The sequence below is a fragment of the Boleophthalmus pectinirostris genome, unplaced genomic scaffold (genome assembly GCF_026225935.1).
Source record: "Boleophthalmus pectinirostris isolate CB_2022bp ecotype Guang Dong unplaced genomic scaffold, ASM2622593v1 HiC_scaffold_18, whole genome shotgun sequence".
NCBI classification, from domain to species: Eukaryota; Metazoa; Chordata; class Actinopteri; order Gobiiformes; family Gobiidae; genus Boleophthalmus; species Boleophthalmus pectinirostris.
In genome coordinates this window covers 32,982,533-33,004,780 of record NW_026571133.1, presented here as the reverse complement: position 1 = coordinate 33,004,780, position 22,248 = coordinate 32,982,533, and the positions used below count along the sequence as shown (strand labels likewise).

The following is a 22,248-nucleotide window of genomic DNA, read 5'->3' as shown; positions in this document are numbered from 1 at the left end:
GGATTTGGGAGTTGTATTAGTATATCAGTTCAGATTTCAGTTTTCTCTCAAATGTTATTGCTGCTGGAGTTTACAATGTGCACTCTGAACAGAATATTTTTTTCCACAATTGTGCGGCACTAATATAAATTATAGTCGGTGGAGTTGTTTTAGAAATGTATGCATGTCCATGGATTTCAGAATGATGAAAAACAGCACAGCTGCCATGGAGATAAACAAGAAGATTTTATTTATTTTTTGAATGGGTTCTGAAAATGTTTCATATAACAAAAACATATGATTTTTTACATTGCATAAAAAGTATTCTAGAACCACCTCATTCTTTCATAATAATTATTTTTTTACTTCTCACACAGGACTGTACTATCGCAGGCTTCCACGTCCCCAAAGACTATGGTGCCATCTACATTAGCCATGCAGTGCACCGGGACCCAGAGGTGTTCCAGGAGCCTGACAGCTTTGAGCCAGAGAGATGGAGAGAGAGGTGAGAAGTTGTGAGAAATGCTGCCCAAACATAACATTTATCCTGCCAACTCCCAGCACACTGCAGCCACAGAGCCAGCAAGGGGAACAATGGAAGTGTAGGCTGCCATTTCAGTGATTTGGTCTTGTAAGGAAATGTTTTATGGAAGGGGAAGATAGATTTTTGCTGTTATTCTAGTTTGAAATGCCATTTTGGTTTAATCCAAAGAAACAGTTCCATTGTATAGCATATTAGTATAGGTGTCACTTATATTTTGTATGGCTAGATAATAAATACTGCATTATATCAGTAAAAAAGTTGTAATTGGTAAGAAAATTGGCCTAGGGCTTTTGAATTTCAATCCGTATATTTTCCACTTACAAAAATTGTGTAACTGAAAATACAATTTATCATATATACAATTGCTCAGCTCCTCAAAATATGGAGCAAAAACACTTTTCAAATCTACATACATAAAAAAAAAAATAGAAGAAAAATGACTAAAAGACATGTAATTGTTTGAAATAATTGTGATTTGATTCATGAGCCAAATCTTTTTTTTTTTTCATAATTCATAATTGATCAACCGTACCCTAGATCACAATTTTGGAAAACAAAGCATTTTGTGGTGTTTTTTTTTTTTTGTACCTAACTGACTGGTCATTCAACACCATATTCCTACTTCATTTGTCATCAAGTTTATTGTTACGCAAAAATACAAAGTGTTTGCAAAATTAAAAAATAAAAATCACACAAGTTTAAAAATATAACATTTTAAAACACCAAAACATTAAAATGAAAAATATGATACAAAATGAATACTGTTATATAGAAAGAGAAGTTATAACAGATAAAACATCCCCCAAAGCTATACCTGCAGCTGTTTTCCAAATGTCAGTGGACAGAGCCATAAAAGGTGACCGCTGTCCCAGGAGTCTCTGAGGTGAGATGAGTCAGAGACAGGCACAAAGGAGCCAGTAATCGCCACAGTAACAAACTGCTCACATTAAACCACCGCTCTCCAGCACTATTAACAGTACTTACCAACTTCAGTCAGGTATCTGCATTTTATAATGAAACCAGGAAAATGGCTGCTATGTAGAGTTAGAAAACCTTATGGAATTAGTGTATGTAATGAATGCACATAAATGTATGATACTGTACCACTAAAATGACTACACCTTAAGAACAAATAGTTAAAACGGCTTATTAAGAATGATTTAGACTACACAAAAAAGCAGTTAGGAGTATTAACTTATGTAGTTACCTCCCCTGAATCATTCCTCCTGAATTATTTTTCAGTATGAATTAGTGCTTTATCAAAAGAGTGGTTATTATGACGTGTCACTATGTACTGCAAATACTAGGATCAGTAGTCTACCTTTGTGGTGTGACATTGTCATTTTTTATGAAATTTCACAATAGAGAGAGCATTAACACATTTGAAGGGATTCTGCTATTCATTGCTATTCACCTATAGGCTCTTAATACCTCAACCTCAACCCTGGCAATATTGATTTCTGAGTTTTCTCTTTTAAATAAAAAAATAAAACAAAATCTGACCCAGGATAGATTTGGACAAAAGCCAACAAAGCCATCAGATGAATTAGAAAATAAGTATACAATGAATACATGCGATAAGAATTTTACTAGTATGGAAATAATGTCTGTGAAGCATTGATTTGCTGATTTGTGCAATGGAATATGCGTTTCACACTCAGACATATCATGTTTGTCTAGACTGCAGCTTTCATTGTGATTCTATATTGAGAAATCACACCCACAGTTATGTTTCATACACACGCCTACACCGTTGCCACGGAAACCAATGCAGATAGATTAACAATGCCTCAGTGCTCCAATCTCCCTAGTTATTTTGACTGCAGCCTCTTATCAAATAATAGCAATGAAATGTATTATGAATAAATTCTTTCATCTTTCTGACAGTCCACCATCTACAAAATAAAACTTTTTTTTTTTCAATGTCACTATCTCAGTTCCATTCATATATTTTTACTCATTCATAGTCATTCATTCAGACAGCAGTGCACCCCGTTCACAAGGAGGAAAGAAAAGTCTATGAATGCATGCAGGTTGCTGCTGTCATGGCAACCAGTCACGTGACCCGGTCTTTACCAATGGGGATTCCCTCTTTATCAGTGAGCGCGTGTGGGGCAGGGTGGGGAGGGGCGGGGAGGGGGGAGAAGCCATGATGCCCCGCGGTGCGTGAAGGGACACAGAAATGACTCATTCAAGATGCTATCCTCTGAGTGTGACACAGAGGAGAAGGTGATTCCTCAAACAGGAAATAGCCCTTTTAATTGCAATTAGGAAAAACCCAGCAGGCTCTAGACACAGGGGAGCACCTATAGTTATTTTTAGAAAGTCATTATACAGTATATAATACTGTTTCATATAATTGTAACATTTATGTTTATTTGGATTTTGGTCTAATAAATACTCTACAATTACTTGAAACACAGATAAAAATATGTATTTATAGTAATTATTATTTTAAGGATTCATAAGTAGAAAGACTTTGTTGAAACTGTTATACTAATAGCTAACAATTTTGCAGTATATAGACAAATAGAAAAAATATAATGCTTGGTTGTGGGGCTGCAAAAATTAATCAACTAATCTTGACTAGGCGACTATAAAAAATAATCTTATTTGTATTTTGGTAATAGTTAAACTTAACTTTACTATACAGACTCTGAAACCGATAAGAAAAGACCGTTTTATATTGAATACAGTGGTATTATTAAATCAACAATTTTGGATGTTATCAATAACACACTTTATTTTTAAATGTTCTCTGTTTAGACACCTTCAGTCACGATATTTCAACATTTATTTGGTTGAAAATGTATTTGTATGTTTCAGTGTACAATGTAAATAACTGTTTAGTTAACTAATCGAACAAAATATAGACTTTGGATTACTAAAATAATCCTTATTTGCAGATCTACAAAAGAGACCTAAATAAAAAAAGCACAATTTACATTTATTTATATTGTTGTGTTGGTTTAGTCATATTAATCTGTTGTCACTGTCAAAGGAAATGATGTGTCGTATGTAATCTGGACTAATGCATTGGAATGGGCAGAGAGGCGGGTAGCCAACGCCATAGTAACTGTCCACATCACACCCCTTTGCCAATGGGGAACCCCTCCTTTTTTTTTGGTTGTGTTTCCTCTGCAGAGGTGGGGATATGACTCATAAGGTATTTTTCTGTCAGACGGTTTGTTGTGCAACTATATGATGCGTCATTAAACTTCTATAGGCTATGGGCACAACACGAACTGCCTATATATAGTGGCATGACCTTCAGTTTTATAATAAAGTTTTGTTATGTATAGTTATTGCACCGTAGTAAAAAAAAGTTAGATGTGAATCTTTGGTTATAATTAGAAGAGACAGGGTGGATAGACAGGCTTTGCTGCCATGGTAACTGTCCACCTCACACCCATTTTACCAATGGGGATTCCCTCTCGTCCATATTTTTTTTCCTTTTTTTATTTGTGCAGCCGTGTGTGCTCTGCTGGAAGAGGTTACAGAAATGACTCATAGAATATATTTCTGTGAGGCAGACTTCGTGCTCAGAAAGTCAAAGGTGAGAGAAGACTACAGCTCTGTATTTATGAAGGTAGTTAAGCTCTCATTCTCACAGCCTTGTAATCCGCCTATTTACTCCAACATCAGTCTAGATAAGGGAAATCTATTATTATTTGACCTATGTATTGCTAAAACACAGTGTATAGTAAAATATTCTCAAAAATGACTTTTAAGTTCACTAATACAAAAGAAAATAAAGCTACATATAAATTCCCAGAACTGAAGAAGCAGCTTGGATGAGCTACGAAACATATTTGACCAAAAACACTTTTGTCCAGTTGACAAATTGAATTTCTCCTTTTGCCATGGATTTTACCTGGATGACTGAGGGATTTTATGCACATTTTTTTACACACTAAAGAAAGTAAAAGTAAAAAAATACTGAACAATTTAACAACACAATCATTTCCTCATGCATGTGTAATAAGCAAACTGAAGCTGATGTCAAAATGACCCATGTCATTTATCATGACATGAGCAAATGTCACATTGGCGTGGAACAACTTGTATAATATAGGGATGAACAATTTGGAGAAAATTGCACTGACAAGAATTGAGACTAAAATTAGATTTGCATTTTATGGTTTAATAATAGGATTCTGTTCACATTTTAAATGCGAAGAACTGACAGAAAACCAAAATATGAACTCAGAACTATAATAATCACATTTCAGAACATGAACATCCATCCATCCATCCATTTTCGTCCGCTTATCCGGGGCCGGGTCGCGGGGGGAGCAGCCTAAGCAGGGACTCCCAGACTTCCTTCACCCCAGACACGTCCTCCAGCTCCTCCGGGGGGACCCCGAGGCGTTCCCAGGCCAGCCGAGAGACATAGTCCCTCCAGCGTGTCCTGGGTCTTCCCCGGGGCCTCCTCCCGGCGGGACATGCCCGGAACACCTCCCGAGGGAGGCGCCCAGGAGGCATCCGGAACAGATGCCCGAGCCACCTCAACTGGCTCCTCTCGACGTGGAGGAGCAGCGGCTCTACTCCGAGCTCCTCCCGTGTGACTGAGCTCCTCACCCTATCTCTAAGGGAGCGCCCAGCCACCCTGCGGAGGAAACTCATTTCGAGCGCTTGTATCCGCGATCTCGTCCTTTCGGTCACTACCCAGAGCTCATGACCATAGGTGAGAGTAGGAACGAAGACTGACCGGTAAATCGAGAGCTTCGCCTTTCGACTCAGCTCCCTCTTCACCACAACGGTCCGATACAGCGACCGCATCACTGCCGAAGCTGCACTGTACAGAACATGAACAATACAAATTTAATAAAATTGTACTTATAAACACTTTCCTAATGTCAATAAACACAATAAAAACAACATTAATACAATAGTAAGAACATTAAAGGGCACATAATATGCTAATTTCTGATCTGTTATAATTTTGCTTATCAAAAACACAAACATAGGTAGCTGTTAACTTGAAAACTACCATTAAATGACATCACAAGGTGGAACAGAGCATTTTGAGCTTTGTAGACAGACTAATAAAGGGTGGCTCAAACATGTGTGAACGAAACAAAACACAACTCCAGATATCTCTTTGATGAGGCAACAACATTATAACATGTCTCAAAGCTCACAAGAGTCAATTTTGTGTAATGTAGGACCTTTAAACCAAATAAGATAACGTAACATATTATCACCACATTTTTTTTACAATAATTTTTAACAGATGCTTCTCTCCGAAGTCTACAACATCATAAAAACAGGTTTACATAAAAACACTCCACTCACGGTTGCACAGTGGGTTATGTGAGTCCATTTGCCTGGCTGTAACTACACATCCGGAGTCTCCTCTCACGGCACCGTTTCCGGCTAACACATAATGGTCTGCGGGTTGCACATTTACCATGTTAATTGGGCCATGTATTGATCTATCGGAAGCGTAAGTGCTTGTACGGCCAGGCACGCTACAATCTCCTATGCTGCATTAGCTGTTGTTTGAATGGCTGCTATCACACAGATTTCCTGAGGGATAAACAAATTACCTGCAAGTCTAACTACCTGTGTGGGTTTTGAATACGGTTGTGTATTTTCCGGTCCTGGCTTCCTTCCTCTTTCTGTGATTTTTCCATCTGGAGACCGCCTCAATAGTTTCCACTTTGCCTTGCTTGCCACCTGCCCATTGAAATTAATGACTGCAGTCTTGTTATGTAACTAATATTTCTGTGTCTCCCTGCTTGCTTGTGGTGTGAGGCAGGGGTTGTGTGCTTTTCCAGTTGGGAGCAAATATTGTATCCGTAGCAGGGGTAGCTCCCTATCAGGCCAGGCACCCACGCAGGCTCCAGACGGCTGATAAATGGATCGGAAAACACCAAATGCAGAAGAGGAGTCCCAGCCGCTGGAGCTGGTGGACTGGATTTTACATAAATCTCAGGGGGGTAGTAGGGCTTTTTCTCTAGAGGACAGGCTGAATTGTTTGAGTGGAAAATTGCTGTTGATAGAGTTGTTGGGGTTTTTTTTTTTTTTTTTTTTATCATCTTTTCATCCAGTCCACCCAAAAAATGTAACAACATAATAATTTCCTCATGCATGGGTAATTATCTTAATGAGGCCTATGTCAAAGTAACCCATGTCATTTATTGTGAGCAAATATCACACTGGCTTATCAAACCAGAACCAATAATACAGCTATAGTTAGAATTGTGTAAATATTTATAATATATAATATAATTGTTTGAGTGGAATTTTTTTTTTTTTTTACTTCATCCTGTCCAAATTATTAAAACTCCCTGATCTTGTAGTGTTATACAGAATTTATACTATTCAAAGCCTTCAATAAATCAATTACCAAGTGCAAGTTTTTGCTCCTAATGAAATAATTTGGTTTGAATATTATAAAATGTTCATTTCTAAATTCTCTTTTTATGTGACTGTGGGTGAAAATGTGGAATGCTCTGGATTTACAACAAAAGCAATGCAGAATATTTCATAGTCATGCTCATGAAAGACCAGGAAAGTGTTTTGGGTTTTTTTTTGTTTTGTTTTGTTTTTACTTGAAATAAATGAAATTGAAATCAAATCAAATGAAATACTGACTGAAGTAAAGTTACAAATACAAGAGGAACTATAGAGCATATTAGTAGCTTCATGTAGTAATGATAATAATAATAATGTTTGTGATGTCTTGTGTTTGAGAGTCTGGATGGTTTACTTAACAATTAAGATTATCATAATACAATGATGACTATTAATGACCAATTATGATTATTCCTGTTAATTCCAATTTATATCATATGTTAGATGTAAATTTAACTGTGAATATAATGTATGCATCAATGTTAAGTCTATATAATTTTTACTACAAGAAGTACTTCTTATACTATGATATCACTGCAGCAGTTGTTAGAGACATTGGCACAGTGGCTGAGTGGCTAGCACTCATACTTAACAGCAACAAGGGGCCAGACCACTGGGTTTCCATCTGGGGTATCAACCTAAAACATCTTCCACCAAGGTAATCTTGAGCAAGCCTGTGTGAAGTGAGTATGAGTGAAGGATGAGTCAAATACTGATGTCAAATTTCCTTACAGGGACAATCAAGTCTGTTGCCACCTAAAATATATAGAAAACTAAATAAAATATTTTACTTTGGGATGTGAAATGTACTTTCAAATATACCTCTTGGTTCAAATCTATAGCGCCACATTTAAGGAATAAATTCTGGAACAAAGAATTACACAGCAATCATCACCTCCTCTCACTTCCTGCTCATCATTACTGCTCTTACTGTTGTTCATCCCCACAATAGGCCTGGCTGTGTGAGTATGTTACCTCATTACACTGATGCAGCACAGAGTGAACATTCAATACCTCCTGCTCTTATACAGTGGAGCCCATAGCAGTGGACTCTCCTCTCTTCTAATGCTTCCTGTTTGGCTTTAATCAGAGCTCAGGTTTCAGGAAGACAGGACGCATTAGCGGAGACAGGAGGAGGTCTGCATCAGCGTTATGACGGCTGGAAGGGAGTGATTTATGTCCCACATTATTTTAGAAGACTGGGCCATAAAGAGGTACTGGAGAGATAAGGAAAATGGAATAGGTTGCATTCAGATGACATCACATTCTGAAATCCGCCATATAGTTTAAAATTGAGTTGAAGGACAGGTCAGAAGAATGCCTATGGGGGATTTGCTGTTTAAAGGGCCCATATTACGCTATTTTCTAATGTTTTTTCATCATCAAAGACATACCTGGAGTTGTGTTTCATTTCATTCACTTTTAACACACAAACCCTGCATATTTAGTTCTTTTCTCAAACAGAAGACACTGTCCCACCTTGTGATGTCATATGGGAATACACGAAGTGTGCCACTGTCTTTTTTCCATACTCTTAACTCCTTACACCTTCAATTATTTGGATAATTTCAGCCCTAGAATTGCCCATCTCTACTGAAAGGTAAAAGGTAGTTGTTAAGTTGTTGTTGTTGTTGAAAACTATAGCTTCATGACATCACAGCGGGGAACAGAGCATTTTGAGCTTTGGAGGCAGACTAAAAATTAAGGGTTTTGTGAAGGAAACAAAACACAACTCCAGGTATCTTTTTGCCTCATACAGGACCAAGGCTTTTACAGTGTATCTGTACTGGGGCAAAAAATATTTTACTTCATTATCTGAAAATGGGTAGGCTAATATCTAATCTCTATTATTGGCATAAAACAAATTATTATTCTCTGTCCATATAAATTTTAAAAAGTGCGATTGTTGTCAAGGACTTTAAGCCAAGGTTAAACATCGGGTTAATAGGTTCATAGGCCCATGCCCTCCATCTGAAATCATGACATCATGAAATTCTAGTGTAAACAAAACCTACTGAGAAAACACAGGTTTTAGAAAAGAAATAGATATCAACTGCAATTTTGAAGTTTTGTCTAATGTTGTCTAATGTGTGTGTTTGTTGCAGGAATGCAGGCCAGGAGCACCTCCTCTGTTCTTTTGGAAATGGACCAAGGAGCTGTATTGGAGCTAAACTCACAGATGTTTTCCTTAAGGTGACTCCTGATGCACTCTCACAGTCACACCAACATGCTACACTTTTTATATACAACTGGGGCCATGAAACAAAATAGGGCTTTGCAATGTGGCAAAATGCAATTATCAAATTAACTGGCTTTGATTATTAATTTCATCAACCAATCAGTCAAGAAGAGAGGAGTGTAGTCAGTGCCATTGAACACATACAGTTATCTGAACTCCACCACATGCTTTTACTGACAGAGGTTTGGCTGTGGGCTTTTCAGTTTAAAAAACCCAAGCTTACAATTGACTATTTCAAACTGCTAGATCTTGATTCAATTAAAATGTAATTTTTAAAATTTTAATACCTTACTTGTGGCTGCATTAAAATATGCATTGAAAAGAGTATTAGGAAATCCCAAAATCCAAAATATTTTTACATGTTAAATTTTCCTTCAAGTGAAAACCATAGATGTATAAAGAAGTGGACAAAGGAGTGTGACGTCAATCCAGTCAAATGAAGCTCATGAGGCTAGCAGTTATACGGACAAGTTCCATATTTGCAATTCCAACCACTAATATCATGGCAAAAGAGCCAGTCAGGGGTGAGGCTGTTGAAGTTAATGCTTCCCTCCCACACCGTTGATTTAACAGGCATCAGACAAAATAATGGACAAAATAGCAAAATAAAAATACCCGGATCGTGTACAGTGGGTGAGAACATATGATGAGTCTCACTGCAGCAGTTACAGAGAGAAGGGTGACAATTTTTCAATGTACTGTAGTGAATTGGAGCCTGAATTGGAGGTGAGTCTATGGAGCCTGAAGTGTACCCATGATGACTTCCTATTTGGAATGCAGTAGGGGTGTGCAAAAATATCAAAATATTGATATATTGTATCGTTTAATGTGTTGATACAGTATCGATAGTGTGGGCTGCTGTATCGATATATATTGCCAAGATTATTTTTGGTATATTTGACTAAATTCTTTTGTCACAGCGCTACAGTTTTATTGCTCATTTAGTGGAAGGAAACTCATTTATGCAACGTATTTGACATATATTTCAGCGATAATTAAAAGAAATGTGTTTTATATTAACATTGCACATGAAGTGGTTTAACAAAGACTTTTAGGATCACAGCCATGATTTAGCCATTATTTTTTTATTGAACCGTATCGAATCGATTTGAAATATATTGTATAGAATCGAAAGCTCACTGTATTGAGATATCTATCTTATCATGGCCTATGTATCGAGGTATGTATCGTATCGGCAACTTCTTAATGATACCCAGCCCTAGAATACAGTGGCTAGCTAACCGTCTGAAAGATTCTAGATTTTGATGCTAAGTTCTTTTATTATGTTTATCCTCCCCGTTTATGAAAATATTTTATATCATGCCATTTATAGAATACACTATAAATGAATGAGCCTTGATGATGTTGTTTTAAAAGTACATTGTCATAGTGTGAGGCAAGTGGCGGAAGTGAATCCCCTAGAAGCTTCCCTGCAAATAGAACAACACTTGGTGATGTAACTGGAGGGTTGTTTATTAGATAGCACTCTGGAGCAGGTTCAGCAGTCCCAGAGCAGCTCACCATAGTCACCACAGTCAGAGTCATGCTATGGGACACTGGGCACTGATACTGTCCCCAAAGAGACACGTGTCCCCCGCCAGCACACTGGAGACAGGTGAATGATGTTAACAATGCAACAGCTTCTATATACAGAATATTAACCCTAACCCTACAGAAAGTGAAACAGCAACATTTAATAGGAACAACTGTGCTAGTCAGCTATTAAAATAATCATTCCCCATTTTATTAATCATCAGGAGTTATTTTTACTACATATATATAAAACTTGAAAACTGACGCTTCATGACATCACAAGGTGGAACAGAGCATTTTGAGATTTGGAAATGTAGACAGACTAATAACAAAAGCTTACTGAAACGTGTGTGAATAAAACAAAACACAATTCCAGGTGTTTTGGAGGAGATCATATTATAACATGAGTGAATATATTTTGCGTAATATAGGACCTTACATAGCATAAACAGGAGAGAGAATGCTTTTATATGACTCGACATAGCCTAACCTTGAAGAGTAGATATACCCAGGAAGAAAGTATCAGTGTTGTCTAGAAATTACATTAATAAGTGAATGTGGAAACTGAATAAAAATGGTGAGCATATTTTACATTGACACAAAATATCCATCATGTATATGATGACTGTAATTGACACGTGACATAAATACTAGGCTTATGATTGTCTCAGCTTTGACCTCTCTTCAGTCGTTGAGTCATTTCCGGTTCACTCATTCTCTTTAATATTCCCACATCTTAAGAGTCTCCTCAAATCCCACAGCACAGATCTGAAGGAGGCCGGGGGGTTGTCATCAGCCGGGCACGCTACATCCGCTTTAGTCAGCCCACTTAGCAAAGGCTCCAAGTATATTACTACTCACTTAGACATTTTTCTTTAGGTATTTCATATGAAACTGTAACATGCACAGCTTATTATTTGATATTTTGTTCATTGCCAACTGAAATATTGGTCTAAAACAACTTAATATTTGATAAGATTGACTATTGACCATTGACTTCTGTTCAGAACTGCAGATCTGATAGGTTTCACCTCTTCACAGTAGCATATCAATATAACAAGCAGTAAATTCAATTACTACAACTTTTTTTGTTCAAAAATGGCTATGGGGTATTTCTGAACCCTACATGTTTGACCTGCGTTCTGATATTTTTTAAAACGATCACAAGCAGTAGTGTGCACAGACATTTTGTGGGGCAGTTCAACATTAAAATCTGAGCTTCAAAAGCCTCTAAACAGTGAACATGACTCTGGTCTTGAATCTGACCTTTCATCTTCATTTGGCTTTGCTTTCATCCAGGAGAGCACAGAGCTGTTTCCCTGGGCTGCTGCTGTTGCTCCATTTGTCTTTCCTTTTTTAGCCTCTCCTTTCCAGGCATTATGCTGCAATTAGTAAATAACAACAGACCAAAAGTATATATAAGTCTGCTGGTGATATTACAACAAGGCAGAAGGGGATTTCTCTGCTGGCAAATGAGAACTGCCTGTTTGTTATTTAGTAAATAAAATTGTTAATTATGTAGCCTAATGTAAACCTACACAATAGTAAATATTCTGCTTAAGTTTACTGATAGATACACAAAACTCTATCGACACAAGTAGTATTGTCACGATACTAAAATGTCAAACTTGATTTTGATACAAAGGAATAGACTTGATACTGATTCCAGTACCAGCATGATAAGAAAAAAATGTTTTTATTTAGACAGTATAATGTAATTTTAAACATTAAATCATAGTACTTTCCTTTATATTATCATCTGGCCTTATATAATCCCTCAGTCATTCAGGTAGGTTCCATAGTGGTCCATGGGCGTATACTAGTGTGCTAGTATACTACTATGTGGTCTTCTACTTGTTCTGATACAGCTCAAGATCATTCTAAAGCTATTTATAAAAGGTTCATTTCTGTCAGTGTGTCTTTTTTAGTATCGATACTTGCTCAAATGAGTATCTAGTCTCAATACTCTCAGATTTTCAAGATGTTTGACAATCCTACAAGTAGGTACAATGTGGGTTGGGGGATAGGGAGTATGTGAAAACAATCATTTTCTGAGCACTGAAGCCTTAAATACAGGACAAAGCAGAATTAATCAAGCATGAATCAAATCAAAATAGAACTCTGAGTAAGCTAAATGATGAGGGAACAATTTTACAACATGACTGAAAGCTCAGACACGTCAGTTTTACATAATACACCTCCTTTAAGATACATGATTATCAGTACGTGCTGCCAAGGTGACTAACTAAGGTGGTCTTACTGAAACAAATGCACGTAGTAGCACTTTTCTTGTTGTTGGGGGAAACATGAAATCTGATGGATGAGTCAGTCCCACCCCGAGACACGCAACGAGCTCCGAGTCTGAGTCATCATAAATATTAGTCCAACCATGCAGCGCGCAGGTGAACTTCAGCAATCGGCTCTGTCCCTATTCACTTCCTGTTATTGTTCCGCCAGCCAATCGGATCAAAATATTGAAATAAAAAAGCCTTAACTGTGAATGAGTCCCATATCCAGAGAAGACGCTTGAGTTTTATTGCTCGAGCCGGAGCTATTCAGGAGATAATGGCCGCCGAACATTGCTTTGGTTCCCAGCGATTCCAAGCGGACAATGGGGGACTCTTCATATAGACAGTTTCTATTATGCACAGACTAGAGAGGCTGGAATACATTAACCTATTATATGAGCGCTTCACTGGGCACAAATTGGGAAAGTTGAAAATATTGTGGGTTTTAACTTGCACTTAGAATAAAATTTAGTGCAACACTATAATCCTGCTTAATATTTATTTTTTTAACAGTCAGGAAATTGCTTAAAGTTTTAATTGTATATAAACTTTTTTTAATTCAGTATGCATCACAGGCTCACACGTTTATCTTTTTTATATTTATGAATATGGACATAATAAAGATTGAAGGTCCAATGTTATCTTGAGTAAGCCTTTACTGTTAGTGTGTCTACATCTCCAAAGCTCAAAATCCTCTGTTCCAGCTTGTGATGTCATGATATGGTAGTTATCAAGGTAACAGCTACATTTAGTTTAGTACAAATTGGCAGTTCCAGGACTGAAATCATCCAAATGATCGTAGTGAAGGTGTATGGAGAGTTTTCAGTTTGAGAGCAAAACTCAGCCTAAATATGCAGGGTATTTTTTGATGAGGAAACAACATTATAACATCAGAAAATAGCATAATATAAGCCCTTTAAAAATATGGTGATCAAAATATGAAGAAGTCTCTTGGATGAGTGTTGAAATATTCTCTTTTGTACAGTTGAGAGAATCCAATTTAGATTTTTTTCAAGCAGGTATAGAATATTTACATTTACATGGTAAGAAATGACATAATAGGTTTGTATTTTTTAATATTTTACATAAATGCATACAGAGTTGGGGACTTGCAAGTTGTGACTCGGACTCAAGTCAGACTTGGTCACTATTTTTAGGACTTGAGACTTGGCTTGATAAAACTGACTAAGACTTGGAGCTCGACTTGAACTTGAAGGTCAGTGACTTGGGACTTGGGACTAGAGGCCTGTGACTTCAGAAGACATGGGAAGCACAAATCTAAATTCTTTCTATTTTGACCATAATGATTTACACTAAGCTCTTGTCAAGACATTTAAAAAGAAAAAAATAACTAAATTAATTTTTACAACACTTACATGCTCTATAAATACTAATATATAAATATACTATTTTTTTAAAGTACAAATTAGTTTAAAATTCATATAAATTGCAAAAATGTAAGCTGGTTGGTTTAAAGACTTGAAATGACTTGAAGCTCAAAGCAGATGACTTGGACTTGACTTGAATTTATGGGCCAGTGACTCAAGACTCGACTTGGACTTGCCTGTATTTGACTTGTGACTTGACTCAAACTTGTGGTCAAAGACTTGAGACTTACTTGAGAAGTGCAAAACAACGACTTGGTCCCACCTCTGCATACATATTCACAATACAGTAACAAATGTAAGGGAGTGGGAAGAAGAAAGACTCCCACCCCCTGTTCCTCATTGTGTACTTCCACAGTCCATTTACAAATCATATTCCTTGTACTCATTAAATGAATCTTTAATCTTGTTTTATGTGTGTAGTATCTCCATTCATGCATATTAAAATAACATTCTTTTGATAAGCAAAATATGGTTATTTTCAAAGTAGCAACCCCCATTCAAATAAGAAAAATAAGCCTCTTTTAGTTTGGAACCTGGTTGTAGGACAGAAAATGTGTAATTATTTGCAAGTTTTATTTTTGATTTTATTTATTTATTGTAAAATAATATTTTGAATTACCATGTTGTCACTTTTTATATTATTTTTTTAAGGTTAGAACAAAATAGAATACAAGGAAGAATACATGAATCCATAAAAACACAAACTAAAAAGGGATAAACACAATAGAATGACCTTTTGTCATTTCAGAAGGACAATCATTCCAGTACCCATTATCTTTACTTTACAAGTCACTGTTCACTATCCAGGGAGTGCAAAGGACTGTGCAAAGTCCATGAATAAATGATTTTCCAATTAAATACAAAATTTGCTGGCAAATTGATTACAGATTAATACTGACCAGTTTCATCGATACACTTTCTACATTGATGCTGTATTGACAACACACAACTGTCATCATTCCTCTCCCTTTGCACCCGTGAATCTAATCTCACTCTGATAAATGCACCCCTAATCTATACGTCTGCACAAGGTGCATTCTGATTGGCTGACATCTCGGTGACCACGAGCACATGCCACCACATGGTAGGAGCTGGGCGTGACCAGGGTGTAGCAAGTAACACACGGCTATCTGGGTCAGAGGAGTGACTCATCCTCCCCCCCTCCTCTCTACCTCCTCATCCTCTTCCCTTCCTTCCTGGTTATCCTTCCTCCTCTCATCCCTCCCTCTCTCTTCCTCCTCTCCTGCCGGTGCCTTCCCCCCGTTCATTCATGTGGCTCCTCCCCCTCCATCAGAAAACCCTCATTCATAAAGTCAGGGAGGCTGGGGAGCTGCGTGTGTGTGACCGTAGGCTATGTTGGTTGGCTGAACGCTGTGTTAGCCAATGGGGAGAAGTGCCTTTGACATCACCAGCTGTGGATGTGGAGATTGTATGGGCTCTATTCTTCTTGGCTCATCGTGCTGTATTGGTTTAGTATTGTAATGGAGGTTTTCAGAGAATGTGATGACGTCATTCTTTCAGATGGGGTGCAAGATTACTTTTTCTCTATTACGCTGTTGTCTGCCATGAAATATCTAAAAGGTAAATTTACGTGTTGAACCTGACAATTTATTTCTATGATTAACTCGCTGTATTAAAAGAAAGATTTGCATTTTAACAATATCAATTTTACCTGCCCTAGATCTCTGTATTAAATATTATTGGCCTGTACAATGTTGTGAGAACCCCGTTTGAAATAACTTGTAAAATTACCCACAAATGTGCAGAAGTATTATTCCACGCCCATTCCATTACAACATAGCTTTGTTAAATTATTATTATTTATTATTTTTATTTTTTTTGCAGCATTTTCCAGCTTTCTTTTTATTATAAACAATATATGTGATATTTGGGAAGATATTTCTATATCTTCAAAACAACAGTCATATTCTTAGCTAATTCAGAATAAGTTTACAGTTTGGCTAGTTAGGTTGCTTTATTAAAGGGCCCATGTTCTGATCTATGTTATAATGTTGTTTCCTCATAAAAAAAAACATATCGGAGTTGTGTTTTGATTCAGTCACATATATTTAACACACACATCCTGCATATCTTGAAAACTACCACTTCATGACATCACAAAGCAGAACAGAGCATTTTGAGGCTAATAATATTTCTTTAAATTACCAAATCAAAAACATATCCAGAGTTGTGTTTTGTTTCATTCTCACATGTTTGAGTAATCCTTTAAGAAACAAAAGTATGACAAACAAATGATAAAAGAGTTTATGCACAATGGGAAAAAGAAATCAATAATTCCTAGAAAACTGTAAACCTTAATTTATAATTGGACAAAATGTAAAATGTTCAAACATAATTGATTTCATGTACGGTCCTTCTAATCGGTTCAATACATCCAATTTTATTCTCATCAACCCACCATTTCACATTGGTTAGAATTGTGCAAATCTTTTCAGACTGGGAACTACAAGTTTGAGTCAATGAACTTACATCTTTTGTAGAATTTAACCATCTACTTATCAATCACGCATCAAAATCAGAAAGATAAATCAAACCATACTTTGTCGATTTTTGAGCTCTTCCTGTAACTATTTGAAGCATTCGAATGTTCTGGTTTTCTCCTAAAAAATGTTGCTTTGCGGTGCTATTTTTGGCACTGTAAACACAAGCACAAAGTATCAGTGGAGCTTTTTTGGCGTAGGCGTGAGCTATGCCGAGTGCCTTCTACACCAACGCTTTGTTTTTGTGCCGATAAAATTAGGTTCCTCCCACCGACCGATGTGTCAGTGGACAGGTCTAGCATCCAAGTGGGTTTATTCTCACGGACATGGCTCTGTTATGAAACTGGGCTGGAGTGCGCAGCTTGCCTGTAAAAGTTGTAGCGGTGCTGTGTGGGAGGGTACACAAACAAAGTACCATGGAGGCTGCACTGTCTGTAGGAGGTGTGTGCTCTCAATTTTATATTTAGAAAAACAACAACCCACATGGAGTATGATCTAACAGCTACAAAGAAAAATGGCTAAATTATAATACTCTTTATGATAAGTTGTACAGCTTTTGTCCAACCCTTCATATGTGAATAAGTGAATGTGCAGTGCAAGTTTTTTTCATGGAGTCTTTTATTACAGATATATTACTATTACTACTTTGTTAGAGGTAGGCATATTTACTTTGCCTGGCAAATCCAGAATGATATCTCTGCATTTTCTATACAGATTGATATCAGCCATGTACCCATGCCCTCTGTTGCACCTCAAACCCAGCTAACCATGTTGGTACAGTCAAATTGGTCTTTTTTCAGTGACACATGTGAAACCAAGGAGCTCATTGGTTACCTATGATTTACAAATTAATTTGTATCTCACCTCAGAATACCTGAATTTTGTGTCTCACTCATAAATTTTGCAGAAATCTGCAGTGTTTGTCAGTTCCCTGTGATATTTTTTTCCTTTATTTTTTCCAGTATGGATGGACATGTCATGATGCATGTCACTGACTGGCTATACCATCTAAAAACACATCTCACATCTTAATCAAGTATTAAAGAAGTGTCATCTTTGTAAAATACTTAAGTGTGCATTGTAGATCCCAGGCTAATGCTGTATTTATTAGCAATTGGACACATTACAAAAATAACGCATGCATTGACAGTTAATATACAGTACCATACAAAAGACTGCATCATTATATCAGAGCTAAGCTTGTGCAATAGGGGTAAACTAACTTTAATGTAAACAACTAGGATGTTTTATTTTCAGTGTAGTTCATCCCTTCAGACAGATATAACAGATATAAGGCAGTGACTTAACAGTTTAATTCTTAAAAACATTTAGGCAATTTGCAATATTGCGTTTTCTTTTGCCATTGTATCACATGTATCACAGTTGGCATCACATGTATCACAGGAATAGTAACCATGTATCAAATTCACTTCAGTGACTCAGATAAATATAAAAAAATATATAAAAAATGTTTTCATACTTTATCATTTTTTCTTTTCTCTTGCAGGAAGCGTGCATGTACCTGTTGCAGCACTATGACTGGTGTGTGGATCCCCCATCCCAGGATCTCCAGTACAAATGGCTGCCTGTGTCCCGCCCTGCAAACCCACCCACACTCTCCTTCACCTGAAGTCTGGTCAGGAGCACATGAGACAGCAGCTGCACATGCTAGGGACAGCCAGAGTGGTTAGTGACCTAGAGGGGAGAGTTTATAACAGTTTTGAATAGCAATGGGTTATCAATGTTGATCAGATGTTGTAAATTTAACTTATATTTGGCTACAATATTTTTGTGGCTTTGCATCAGTCTGAACTTTTCTCTAACTTAACAAAATGTAAATATGTGGGCTTTGCGATGACTTTTAAAAGAGTAATACTGGTATTGGCAAATATCGCCTAAAAGCTATAACAGCAAGAAAATGTCAGTATCACTTAAAAAATATATATCAGACCATTTTAGAGATGACTGAACTGAACTGTGAAATCATACATTATTGATTGCATGTTTGGCATAAATTTTTCTATTTGACTCAGGTTTTCATAATTAGCTGTTGACATAAGAGATTTTCACTCATAACCTGCTGTTAATAAGAGAGGTGTGAGGTGTTTTTTTTCTTTTTAGACTCTGTGACAGAGTGTGGAAATTTACATGAGAAAAAACATGGAAAAGTACAAGAGGATATAAAGTAAAATAATATTAGCAATATTATTTTATTATTATTATATTATATAATATATTTTAGCATTTTACCTTCCAAAACACCTTCCAGAATTATATTTTAATACAACCAGGAAATACATTCCATTCTGGTACCATATACAGTACATTCCGATGAGAATGTTCAGTTAATAATATATCCCAGCAAATATAAACACATTTTATTTTATTTGACGCTTTCACAATATAATATGCATCTATTGTTACCATGACTACAGTTGTATGAGAAAACAAACATTACTTAACCTGATATAAATTAAATGCTATATATGAACACGATATACTTATCTATTTAAAGGTACAGTTTGCAACTTTCTGGAGAAGCCACATCACCTACATAATTCCATGGAGATAGAAAGTTAAAACCATGTATCTATGTTCCTCATCAAAACCTCGGCCCATCCTCATCTTAAGTTATCACCATAAGCACGTAGAACAGCATGTAGAACTTTGTACGGAACTCACCGCACATCTGCCCGGAGCAGAAGCACTTAGTTCGAATAACAATAGCAGCCCACAGCGGTAAAGACATGGGAGCATTCACTGTAGTGCACAGCCCCTCAGGACAGAGCTGGGGGTCTGGGTCCTTGGTCTTGTACCATCCTCCGAGCGAGTTGGTCAGTTAGGTACAGAGGCTCTGTCCTCCATGTGCTGGTTCCAGACGGAGGCGAGTAAGACCAGTGCGCAATGGACTGGGTCCGAGTGGTTCTGTGCCGTCCTCTGTGCACTGGTTCCATGCGGAGAAAGCGAGAATGCGCTATGGACTGCAGGTCCGGGCGGGCTGCTTCAGTCCTTCGTGCTTGAGGGCTGCGGCTGATTTCAAGGTGATGCAAAGCATTCAGACAAAAGCATGAATCCAGTTTGTTTTGTTAAGTTGTTCTGAGGGGTCCATCCTCCGCACATGTGTTTTTTCCCGGGGAAAGCACTTCTCAGGCCAAGGCACCTAACATCACTCCCCGCTCCAGCTCCTCTGAGCCCGGCCTGAACCAGAGCTGCTCCTGCTGGGTCAGGACTCTGGTTTGGATCTAGTCCGGGTATAGCATTTCTCACACTAGGCTAAATGCAGTTAATTTTATAAGTTGAATCAACTGAATAGGAGCTATTCAGTTTAGGCTGCCTGTGGCATTCACCCTGTTGTCTTTTTTCACATTTGGGTCTGTATTGCTTAACAGTTCGGAGATGGTGACCCCCGAGATATTGATGGGTATTTCGCACACTGCTTATATCCACTGGAACAACATTTCAGTAGCTTCAAAGAGGTTCATTTTGGTGTTATTTGGAAACAGCTTCATAGAAACAAGTAGAAGTAGGTTTGTAGAGATGCAAACCCAATCCAGGCAAATCCATTCAATTTTTTGGCTAAAAAGTCTCATAATGTGGTTTTAAATTTAAAAGATGTCTTAATATACAAAGTCAGTGCAAGGTTAAAAGTACTAGCTTAATATTAATACATTGTTGGATCTTACCAAAATTGTATCAATTAATAGACCTGAGTTTGGATAAATGCTTTTTTTTGTAAATCCAACAAGTAGCACAATAATACTCTGCAATATAGTAGGCATCAGAACAGCAGAACCTCCCATTCATAACAACAGAACTATAAATGAAACCAGTTCTATAAATAGCCATATCAAGCAGCCCATGTCCATTGTGAAATCAAGGACGCAGGCGGAGAGGTAGAGCTCTGAGATTCCATCACTGACAGACTGCAGACCTGTCTCCCCTCCCCCTCCGACACCTAGCAACCAGTGCTTAGCAACAGTTCGTCATCCTCACACCGAGGCTGCTTTTAGTATGCAAGTCACACACACACACACTCAGACCTGCTTATTTTTGAACACATTCACATACAGGCAGTGATCAGCTCCCAGTGAATCACATGAAAAGCATATACCAGCAGGACGCCGCCTCCAGCTGACCCACCCCCAACACTTAGTAGCACATGACTCATAATAAGTGCGATTATTAATTAGGAAGGAGATGTTTTAATTGCATATTTATTCCTAAGTGCGTACGTGAGCGTTGAAGTCCACCATGTACTTGCGTCACTTGTCTTAATGTGTAACTTAAGAATGTAGGCTGCTATGGCGAGGTCAAGTACAAAGTGTGAAAATTTTATTCGTAAGTTGTTTACTATGTTTTTATTATTGTAACTGTGTCAATAACTTGTGAGTCATTGCCACAAGGTCAAGAAGTTTCTGAAGGTACCATATGTAGTGCTATAATGATGCAATGCTACAACATATCCCCATATCCATAACTGCTAAAGGGACACTATGTTATTGCTTTGACAAGAATGTTCCACAGTATAGCATTTTAAAGTACTATATTATCCAGATTGGCTATTGTGAGCTTTTAGCCGTATTAGAACATTGTTAACTCATCAAATACATACCCAGAGTTGTGTTTTGTTCACACGTGTTGGAGTAACCCATTAGTGTATCTACATCTCCAAAGCTCAAAATGCTCTATTCCACCTTGTGATGTCATGAAATGGTAGTTTTCATGTTAACAGCTACCCTTTACATTTTGTTCAGTAGAGATTGGAAGTTCCACAGCTGAAATGATCCAAATGGTTCTAGTTAAGGTGTATGGCACACAACGGAGCACTTCCTGTATTACCGCTTAACATCACAAGGAGAGTATTCAATGAGGAAATCAACATTATAACAGACATCAGAAAATAGCTTAGTCCTTTAACTGATAATACTTTATGGTGAAGTGTTGGGCATTTTTTGTAATAAAAACACCTAAAAATGAATAAATAAAAATCTCTTAAATGCCATGCTTTGGAACATTCCAGGCAAATTAATATCATCTCCTTGGTGACAAGTAGGTAGCGGAGCCTCCACCAAAAACTTTACATATTGCACCATTAATAGTTACATTCAGTATTCTGCTTAACAAAATGTATTGTTATATTTCTGCAAAGATTTGAAAATGTCCAAAAACAAAAATAATTTTACAGAGTGGAAATGTATGAATAATATTTTAATAGGCTGCCTTTTATTGCTCTATTTATATTTGTGCAGGTTTTATTAACTGTATTCTTATCCATAAAGCATAATGTAATGCAGACTTGATCTTTATTAAGCTTGATGACAATAAAGCTTTTACAATGAATTAAGCCATGTGATTACTTTAACATTTTTAATTGGGGATATCACACTTCTACGGGGTATTAATTGCTAAAACA

General features: G+C 37.2%; 1 protein-coding gene across 1 annotated transcript in view; it reads left to right on the top strand.

Annotated features, from left to right (window-relative positions):
• Window positions 1-22,048, top strand: part of LOC110166390 (putative cytochrome P450 120) — a 29,559-nt gene extending 7,511 nt beyond the window's left edge. Inside the window, 3 exon segments of the mRNA XM_055154126.1 lie at window positions 357-484; window positions 8,992-9,079; window positions 18,343-22,048. Of these exon segments, the coding sequence (XP_055010101.1) occupies window positions 357-484; window positions 8,992-9,079; window positions 18,343-18,465 (339 nt within the window). The 3' untranslated portion in view covers window positions 18,466-22,048.
• The last annotated feature ends 200 nt before the right edge of the window (window positions 22,049-22,248 follow it).